At 38.9% G+C, this 10467-nt stretch overlaps 1 protein-coding gene across 1 annotated transcript in view; it reads right to left on the bottom strand.

The window, feature by feature from the left end:
* ANKRD31 (ankyrin repeat domain 31) overlaps nt 1-8325 on the bottom strand; it is a 66136-nt gene extending 57811 nt beyond the window's left edge. Inside the window, exons 1-6 of the mRNA XM_054652769.2 lie at nt 8060-8325; nt 7220-7275; nt 5428-5507; nt 2065-2111; nt 1380-1459; nt 331-371 (exon numbers count right to left, since the gene is read on the bottom strand). Coding sequence (XP_054508744.2) covers nt 331-371; nt 1380-1459; nt 2065-2111; nt 5428-5507; nt 7220-7275; nt 8060-8238 — 483 coding nt within the window. The 5' untranslated portion in view covers nt 8239-8325. The remainder of the gene's footprint in view (nt 1-330; nt 372-1379; nt 1460-2064; nt 2112-5427; nt 5508-7219; nt 7276-8059) is intronic.
* Between the last annotated feature and the right edge of the window lie 2142 nt (nt 8326-10467).

Raw genomic sequence — 10467 nt, forward strand, 5'->3', positions numbered from 1 at the left:
AGTAAGACTCTCCCAAACAAAAGGACAGTTACAGATAACCTCTTCCTCCTCAGAGATCATCCTAATGCATTGCCTGTCTCATAGCTTTCATTGGTGGGGAACATTTTAAGCTACTGAGTGTCTTCATTACTTTAGCTTAAGTAACAGCCCTTACAGACTCTGTCTCATGATGATGTCCTTCCCACCTCACTTTCACTGCCATGCTTCTACCCTTGGGTACTGCAAGCTTAGCAACTACAGTTCTTACCAAAAAACCAGAAAATAAAGCTTAGCTTTAAAGATGTTTTCAACGTGCTCAGTGTCAGTGTAAATAGCTATATGCTTGCTTACCTTTTCTTCTGAATCCTTTTGAAATCCATTCAATTTGATATCTAAATTTAGGAGAATAGAAAAATATTTCAGTTTTAATTTCCACTTATGAAAATTCTTATCATCTCTTAAAAATGGCATAATTTCCTAATTGAGGCTTAAGTTTCAAACCTTAAAAATTACTATAGTCATGTTTCCCTAATGGGAACTAACAATAAAATCTTTGGTTAGGCTCTGTTAGTCACCAAATAATATGCCAGAGCTATTCTGTCACATTTCTTCACTGTAATTTAGAGTCCTGTGTTTCCAAAGACTATCAGGAGATGGAATTGCCACCCATTTCACATGACAAGATCTAGCCTCTGCCCTCTCTAATTACAGTGCAGTTAGACAATACTGCTAAAACAATCCAATACCTTACTGCCTCTGGATAGCGATGATCCCAAACCCCCTGATCTCATCACCTTGTTTCAACATCCATGTGACTCCCTGGCAATTTCCTAATCAGAAATAAAGTGAATGTTTTTCTGTTGGATTACCAAAAATAAACTCAAGTGGAAGACAGCAAAACAGATGGGTTAGTTCTGCACTTTTGGGAACACTGAGGAATGGAAGGACAACTTAAGTAGCAGTACATGCCATACGGACCTGAGGAACAGTAGCATTTTTGTTTCTCTTTTCTTACAGATGCCTTTGATTCTTGGGTATGTTAGAAAGAAGCAAGTAGGAACCCTCCATGACCTTTTTACCTTACACATCTTTAAGGTATTTAGGCATCATGTGGCATGTAACCCTTGTCAGAAAACTCCACAGCAATGAAATAACTTTAAATTTGATACATACAACTGGCATGAGAATACAGTTATTTCTTCCAACAATCCTAACACAATACTTACAAAAACAGAACTTGCAGTCCATGACTATAAAAACTGAACAACTGTTGTAAAAAACATGTATAGTCAGATTCTGCATAAACTTAACTGGATACTCACCTTCAGCTTATCAAATTATTTTATCAAATGATTTTGCTCAGCTGGAGCAACTCCTAGTTTTGTACAAATACAACATACCTACAGAATCATTTTGCTGTTCCTCTGCTGCAGAATTTAATGAAAAATGAGGCGTAGGTGATGAATGGTTTATCCAATCCCTAGGATTAAATAATACAATAAAAAAATTCTTAAAGAACTGCAATCTGCTCATCTTAGGAACATTTTTACAGTAGTTTGAATTGGCTGCTATCTGTGGAAACAGCTGCAGTTATTTTAGAGGTCCTTTCTTTGCAAGGACATGCAATAAATAAGACTTCTGGATTTCCTATGTGGAGCTAGCAATGTTTACACATTTGTTCTCTAAGTGAAAAAAAAATGGCCTTTTCTCTTCTTTATTACTTCTTTCTATATTTGTGTTATAAATCTATCTTCTACTGAAAACTTTCCATAGTTTCCAGGAACAAAAAGCCTAATATTATTTATTACAAGTTTTTAAGGTTTTCTCCAAGTTCTGTTATTCTTGTTGGTTATGTTCTTAAACCATTTAAGGTAGGACCATCAACACAAATAAATCCAAGTACCGCTTGGTCCATACTGGACACTGAACTACTGCCGACATAAATACAGATCCTTTACTAAGCAAACAAGAAAACTGTTCCTCAACAGAACACTGGGAATAAAATAACGTACAAATGGAAGTATAACGGGATTATTTAATTACATTATGCCTGACTGGAATTCCTATGTGATGCACTATACTCACTTCAGTAGAGATTGAGACTGGTCATATGTGCATGCCTCTTGAAGTACCTGAAAGAAGAAAAAGCATAACTAGTTAGTAAGTACTTAATTGTTTATTTTCTCAGTTTAATTGCAGCCTTATCTTCTTCCTTCTGTAATTTAGTTGGGAAATGGAATTCTTAGATCAAATTATTACATACATTGCTACTAAGAAACAAAAGCATTCCACTTAAACCTTTTTTTCACTTGTACTATTTGACAAAAATGTTGAAAAATAAATAAAGACTACAGAATAAAACATTCATCCACAAGGAAAACAAACTGTTGCAACAAAGATACAATTGCTCCAAACTTAACATGTTTTATAGACCAAAGGACCAAAACGCAAGGTTTTTAATTTCAACTCACAGTTTCAATCTTTCTTTGATAACTTTTTTTCATTAAATAAGACAGGGTGCTGTTCCAAAGACTGTCATGTTTAGTTCTCAATATCCCTATAAATTCCATATTTAAGGAACTTCAAGACTTGCATATCAGCCAATTCTGAGTGGCAGGGCTACCACAAACCAACACAGGAAAGAACAGGTGAGTAAGGAGAGCCCTGATGTCACAGCAGGAGCCAAATTCCAACTCCTTATTACAAAGACCTCGGATCTCTTTTTCATACCTTTGCCAATAATGCAGAGATCTCCCTCAGTATGGAAAAATAAGCCTTTATACAAAGTCTAGGGCAAACTAGGAATGATTAAGATAGTCAAGTGAACTGCAGAATGGTTCTTGCACCATTTAGCTAAGACTGAGTATTACTAGTGGACTATGCACACACTGGCTGCAATTTTAAAATGAATCATTGACTTACAGTGGACAACATTAACAGCACTAGACGACTCTAAGAACACCTTGGAGTGGACACTATGTGACAATTTCTCTGGCTTACACTAGGTACTAGCCACACAGCAAGAACAAACACCTTAACAATTGCTTTAAGAGCAGGATGTAGGACTGCTAAAAGGCTCCCTGGAACAGAACAGATTTTTTAGTTTGCACATCAGTTATTGACTGATGTAATTCCAAAACATGGCAATTAGACAGTTCCCAGAAAGTTATTTATTTGCTTACATAGACCCTTCAGGTGAGTCAGCCTGAATATTTATACAGAACATTATCCAGAGATCAAGCAAGGTCAGGACAACACCAGAGCAGCTACTAAACCTCTCTAACTGGATAACATTGCTTAGAGAGGTGCTTTAAAACATCAGCAAACTACCACTACAACTCAGATAAAGACGCTGTTTTGTCTGCTAAAAAATTAGGTTCTAAGCGAAATCAGTGTATTGGTCACTGGTTAAGAGATCTTCTCATATACATTACACAAACTGTACTTCTGGCCACTGACTGAATACTGGGAACAGTATTTCATCCTGCCCTCATTTTTAGTGAAGAAATTCCTGCAAAATCTCAGTAGTTTTTCTCATTTGAGCACTTATTTATATATGAGGGGACTCTGGATGTTTTCCAAAAAAAGACTAATGCTTAAAAGCTGTTAGGTGTTACCTAACAACTTTTGGTGCACTTTACCAAACACTGTAAGAAAAAAAAATATAAAAAAGGGGAAAGCACAAACTTAAAATTATTATATCTGTCTGATTTTCATTATCTGTTAACATGGTAGAATACCATGTTAACAGATAATGAAAATTACTTGTTGAAAAGAACCTGGATCCTACAAAATCTGTATATATGTCTACTGCATCTCTGGTAGATGAAAATTCTTAATTACAATTTTTACATGATGGAATCAAAGACAGGACTGCATATCATAAGTCTCCCACAACCCATCTGAAGTACAAAGAAAGCTAAGACTCTCTGGAACAACTGGAACAGATGTTACTTTTCCTAAAAACATTCACAGCCATTTATTCTGCACAAACCTCATATCAAATCACATGCTGTGATCATATATGCTGTATTCATACATGATCATTTCTGAGGACAAACCAGAAGGAAAGCTTCTATGATAGCATGTTCCATGTTGGCTCTTGAAGCGGTTGAAGAGCCACATTGGTGCTATGTACACATATGGGTATCAAAGACAACAGGCCAAGACCACTCCTTACAGTATTCAGTAAAAGCTTAAAATTTTAAACTGTCCCCAAGCTGTGCATGACTAAGCTGCCAGTGTCTTGCTATACAGGTTTCACCAAAACAAAAAATATTAAGAATTACCCAAACTATTTGGTGAAAAATACTAGGTTTCTTTGCTTTTCTGACTTTTTCTTTAGTGGACTGGGCATTTGTCCTATGACTTGGGAATAGCTAATCTGGTGAGAACCAGGAAGCCAAAGGCGAGGGTTAAGAAGCAGCTAGTCAGATCATCTCCCAGAGGGGAAAGGGCAAGAGGAAAATGTGCACTTCTCTCATTCCCTTCATCCTTAGAAAATCATGATAAACTTCAGTCAAGACAACCCTCAGACACTGAAGGAGCAAAATAATGTTATGGAGAAAAATTTTTGAAATAACAGCATCTTTTGGATTTTGTTCACTGTTTCTCACACTGCCAGTTGAGACAAATTTATTTTCAATTCTAGAATGAGCTGTAAAACATTGACTTCAGTAAAAAGCATGTCTTCTTTCAATGTACCTTTTGTCATCTAGGAAGCAGTCTAGCTCTTTTTAGAAAAACTCTCTTTTACCCGAATAAGGATACACAGACTTAGGCTTTGGACTGGTGAATCCAGCTAAAGACAGTGTAACAGTCACAGTTAAAAGCAGAGAACCTGTTTGTCTCTAATTGTTTCATGACCCTGCCATATGCAGGTGGAAAGCTAATTGCTCAAGTGAATCGAAGTTTTATGGGCAAGCTACCAACCATGGTAAATACATTAATACAAAAAAATACATGGTCGGCTAATTAGCAGCTTAGGGAATGCAGAATTATCCATAGAGTAAAATAACTACCCCATCATCATACAAGCAGACAATTTATTCTACATTTTGGATTGTTATCAATTCCTTTTGAAAGAAGCAATTGATCAATCACTCGACCACAGCTAATTTCATATTGAGTAAACCAGGGTGTATTCTAGCACAGTCAACCCAGACGATTACCCTTCAGCTCCTGAAAGGAATGTATTAAAAAGTCTGTGCTCCACAACTTCTTCATCTTCATCCTGGGCTTGTTCCCCAAATTTAAAAGTTTATAATCTCATGAAATACCAGAGAAGACACTTTGATACATTCCTGCAGACTCTGTGCTATGTAGCTGACAAGATGAAGTTCAATTCAGCTGTAAGCCACCAGACCTCCTCAAGGGGATGCCCAGCGGGTTTATCAATAATTAATCATTAAATATGCTTAGAGAAGACATTACCATTGGTGGACTTACTGGGTTTGTCTGTTCTGCCTCATGATAATATGTGTTGTCACCAAATTTCTGTATAAAACAGATTTCTGGAGAAAAAGCTCCTAGAAAAAAAAAAAAAACAAAACAAGACAACAAATCCAACAAATCCTTAGTAATTATAATTTTGATTGTTTTAATTTCTGTGTAATTTTCCATGGTTCCATAACGTTTTACATAACTCAGTAACTGAGCTACATGCATCAAAACTTCTGATATGCAATGGATTTGACTGGCTACATAGTCTATCATACTAGATTTTGAATCTACATGAATGAAATAGAAATTAATAAAACAAGCCAGCAGTGGAAATTTATTTCACTTAGTGTTCCAGGACCACCCCTGATTTTTCATTGGAGATTATGTCTTATTATTTTTTAAACTAATAACTGCAATTTTGGTAACCTGCCTGATCCATATGACTAAAATATACTCCTAGATGGCATCATTTCTTTAATGACCATAGAAATGAAGATCTTCTCTCAAAAAAAGTTTAAAAAGAGAGAAACTCTTAAGTTTGGATCCTATGCTTGAAAACTAAGATGTTGTTACTGACACTAATAAAACACTAATCAAATTAATATTTATACTGTGTATCTCATCACCAAATTACTACTATACAAGTATGCACAAAACTGTGAATGATGAAATTCTAATTCAAACTTCCTAAATATAATATGATGCAGGCAGAATGCTAAAAATATCACAATCTATTACAGTTGCAGAGACATATCTCACCACTCAGCTGTCAGATAAATTCCCACTCCACAAACTGAACACATTCAAACAGACATGCCCCCTGTATGTTGAATGTTGCAAGGATTTAGTTCCAGTGGACAACTACAGGGAAGTTCAAAATGAGATGATTCTGCCCTCCTCACTTAAGATTATTAAGCGACTATAAAAGGTTCAGCATTAGGAAATCACAGCCATTGGAGTTTTGCAGATTTCAATGGGCTGAAGGTAAGATTTGAATTAACTCAGGGCACGTTGATAAAAAATTATGGCTTACTCAGATCTTCAAACTGGTAAAAAGAGGAACACAACCAAATCTGGAAGAACACCATATGTCACTTAAAGTATTCCAAGTCTGAAATATCACTGAAATAAAACCTATAGGATGCAAGTCAAATGGAACATATAAAAATGTCAAGGAAGTAATATTAAACTATTATGTCACTAAAACATGCTTGCTCATGTAGCCTGCTCTACAGGAGTTATTATGGAATATTTTAAGATCTTAAATGAGTGTGCATTCATTCATGCTGAACGTATTTAATGATACACTAAACATAATGCACTGAAATATCCCTGCTCAAACTTTTTATGTTAAAGAGAAACTCATAGTTTTTATGTTAAAGAGAACGGATATACTAACAATATTACTGGGGTTTCAAAAATGCCATAATCAGCTAGAGCTACATACAACTGTTATGCATATAGAATCCGTTTATTTTATTCTGCACAAACACATACATAAAAAAGCATTCATGTAAATAAAAGCAATATCCCTATATATAGCTCTTCTCAAACCAGGGATTCTCAGCCACAGTGCACAGGAAGAATGAGAGAACTCAAGGGCAAACCTGATCAAATATTAAAAATACGCTGAAGAATCTTTTAAAATATGAGCTACAATTAGAATATAATCAAAGAGCACACAGTTCTAAATATGAACTTCATGCAACACCCAAGTTTAAACATGGACTCAAGCAAAATCCAAAGCAACAGTTTAAGGAAAAAAAACAACACAGACTGAAAAAAGAATCTGTCCTACCTTTATTGATATTTATCTCAGTTGTTAAAGCAATATCCTTGTTAAGAAAAGCCAACCTTTGCAAAATAAATAAAACAAAAGGTCGTTAGGGAGCTGCAAGCATTGCAGTCTTATAAACTCAAAGGGCATCTCAGAGCGCCCATCCCAGCCTCGGCCGTGGGGACACTTCAAGGAGAACTCTGACACAAAGAGTAAAAATAACCCCAAACTCAAGGCATGTAATGTGATTTTCTGCATAGAAAACCATAACTAGGGAGGCACCTCGCTGCTTTAAGTATTTCCAAGAACTACCGTGTCACAAAGCCATCATAAAGGTCTGCGTGTGGTTTCAAATCCTTGCCATATCTTAAAGGATACAAGAGATAATGCCATGAAAATTACATCAAGGCAAAGTTGCAAGGAAATAGAATTAACACAAACTGTATTTAATAGTGCTTATTTTCTCAGAGTTGTTTTCTGGGACATTTCACTTCTTCTGACTAAAATGTTAATAAAATTGTGGGTCCGGCGACATAAGCCCCGAGGCACAACAGGTGTGTGAGAATAGACGGAACTATTTGCAGAGCTAAGAAATGCTGGGTCCAGGAGCATATAAAACAGCCCTGAACAGAGCGGAGAAAACAAAAAATAAAAGAAAACAAACAAAAAAGAAGGGAAAGGGAAAGGGAAAGGGAAAGGGAAAGGGAAAGGGAAAGGGAAAGGGAAAGGGAAAGGGAAAGGGAAGGGGAAGGGGAAGGGGAAGGGGAAGGGACTCTCAGCTCGGGAGCGGCCACCTCAGCTGCCGCCGCCCTCACACACGTAGGTGGTCAGGTGCCGCTCCCAGCCACACCGCATTACCACCTCCTCCTACGGAACTCCTCTTCCTCCACATCGCTCTCCGGCACAGAGCCCTCCACGACAGTCTCGTCGCTGTCCGTGTCGCTGTCGCCGCCGCTCCCGCGGCGCTCCATGGTGCGGCCGCTCCGCTCTGCCGGCGCCTCCTCGGGCAGCCGCCCTCCCCCCTCAGCGGCGGCCGCCATCTTGTGGCCGAGCCTCGCTGCCCCTCGGGTGGCAGCGGGCTCGCAGCGCTCGCCAGAACCGCAGAGTCCCAGCACACACCGTGCTGTGTGTGATCAGATGGGACTCACTTCTCCGAGTGTGTGCGCTTCTGACGTTGGCATCTCAAGAGTCAGAAACTGTCATTTGCCCAGAGAGTTACAGAGAGTGAAAAGGGGGTTGTGAAACAGTGTCTTATCAGTGAAAAAGGCCAGACAGCCTCAAAAGAGCGTCCCTGAATGAAGGATAACTTGGGCTTTGACTGCATAGTCTGGGGTCTTAGAATCAGAGAATGTTAAGGGGTTGGAAGGGACCTTAAAATTTATCTAGGCTCAATCCCCTCTGCCATGGGCAGGGACACCTCCCACTAGAACAGGTTGCTCAGGGCCTTGTCCAGCCAGGCTTTGAACACAGCCAGCGTTGGAGCTCCCACAGTCACAGGAACTCTTTCTTCCTAATATTTAACCTAAATTCCCCTTCAGTCAATTTGTACCCATTGCTCCTTGTCCTATTACTACAGGTCCTGACAAAAAGTTCCTGTTGAGTTCTTGGCTACTGCTGTGCCTCTTGTTAACCTGGCTGGCGCCGCAGGTGCGGTTTGTATGCAATGGATCGGTGCCAATTCACGGGCTCTTAAGTCTCGAAGTGAGAGATTTCGACCAGTAACTCACGAACCACCATCTCAAGAAACCCACCTACCTGAAAACTGTGAGCATGCAGAAACATTAGCATGAGAAACAAGAGAATAATTCAATCAATTCAAGGTAGAATACTAATTAATAAGAGAACTAAGTAACTTGTAACCAATGATCTGTGATTTATATGTTTGCTTATACATATATAGATATATAGATATTGCAAATTTTCAAGGATTGGTGTGCTTTATTTGTGGAAAACTTCACCTTGTACCCTGCACAGAATAAACAATGTCTCCTTTCTAAACTATGCTCTGCGTCTGTGTTTAGAGAGTCCCTAAATTGGCAACACTTCTCTGCCATTGTTAAATAGCTTACTTCATTGCTACCAAGGAATGGTTCGTGTGCTCATGTGTGGGAACAAGTTTGAGATAACCAAATTATTAGTTGACAGTATTTTCAGCATTTGCAGTAGCACTCTTCAGTGGTCGTCTGCCAATTACAACAACGTTTTCCTCAGGCAGAGCCACTCTGGCTCAGCTTTGCCTGCCATCTCCTGGGCAGGGGGGCAGCGCTGCCCCCGAGGCCACTCTAGCACACGGCCAGGCTGGAGGCAGGCCACCGCCAGAGCTGCAGATGCGAGAATTCAATGTCAGCACAGGTGGTGACACGAGCTCCTAGAGACTATAGACCCCAAATCACCATAGTGACGCCTGCTCCCAGTGACCTTGGTAAATTAGAATTTTTAGTATTTGCCAAATCATATCTATGGAAAAAGTGAAAAACAGAGCAGAAATATTAAAGGACACCTTAATTGATATGTGAATTACATATAATTGTTGAAACTGTATGAATTGATGTTTTGCTTTGGCTTAGTCATATGCATATGCAGTTAAAGCAATTGGTGCACATATTAACATTATATTAAAGAGTCCAGAAATCTCATTGCTAATACTTTACACTTTTCAGCTAATGAAGGTGAGATACTGAAAAAACCACTTAAGAAACTATCAGGGGAGATGGATATGCAGCAGTAAATTATTAAGATTTAGGAACATCATATCGAAGACGAGAATGAAAAGTGTATTTACAGGTTAAAAGAGCTGGCACGATTTCATCACAACTACTTTGGGTGGAGTTCTTCAGAAACCTTTTCATCAGCACTTCCTTTTTTGAGGTTCACATTAATGTTTCATGGCACAGTGCCATGTGAAGCTACTAGAAATATTTTCAAGTGAGGTGGCACATGTAAGACGCAGTCTGGGGAAAGCTGGGGCGCGGATCATGCACCGCAAAACCGCTGCAGGTATTTGTATTGCAGCTGAACATACTCAGCCCCAGGAACACGGAACGGCCCCTGCCACCCTGTAGTGCTGTTTTACAGCCCCGTGACTCGGTGCCCAGGAGAACCACACAATCGCTAGAGATGGAAGGGACCTCGGGAGACCATCTAAAGACCACCTAGTACAGATTACACACGAACGCGTCCTGGTGGGTCTCTCAGAGCTTCCTATGCTTCGTGAACCAAAACCTGCACTTCCTTTCTGGCCGAAAGCCACAAATATAAATATATTACTT

The sequence above is a fragment of the Agelaius phoeniceus genome, chromosome Z (assembly GCF_051311805.1).
Source record: "Agelaius phoeniceus isolate bAgePho1 chromosome Z, bAgePho1.hap1, whole genome shotgun sequence".
In the NCBI taxonomy this organism is placed as follows: Eukaryota; Metazoa; Chordata; class Aves; order Passeriformes; family Icteridae; genus Agelaius; species Agelaius phoeniceus.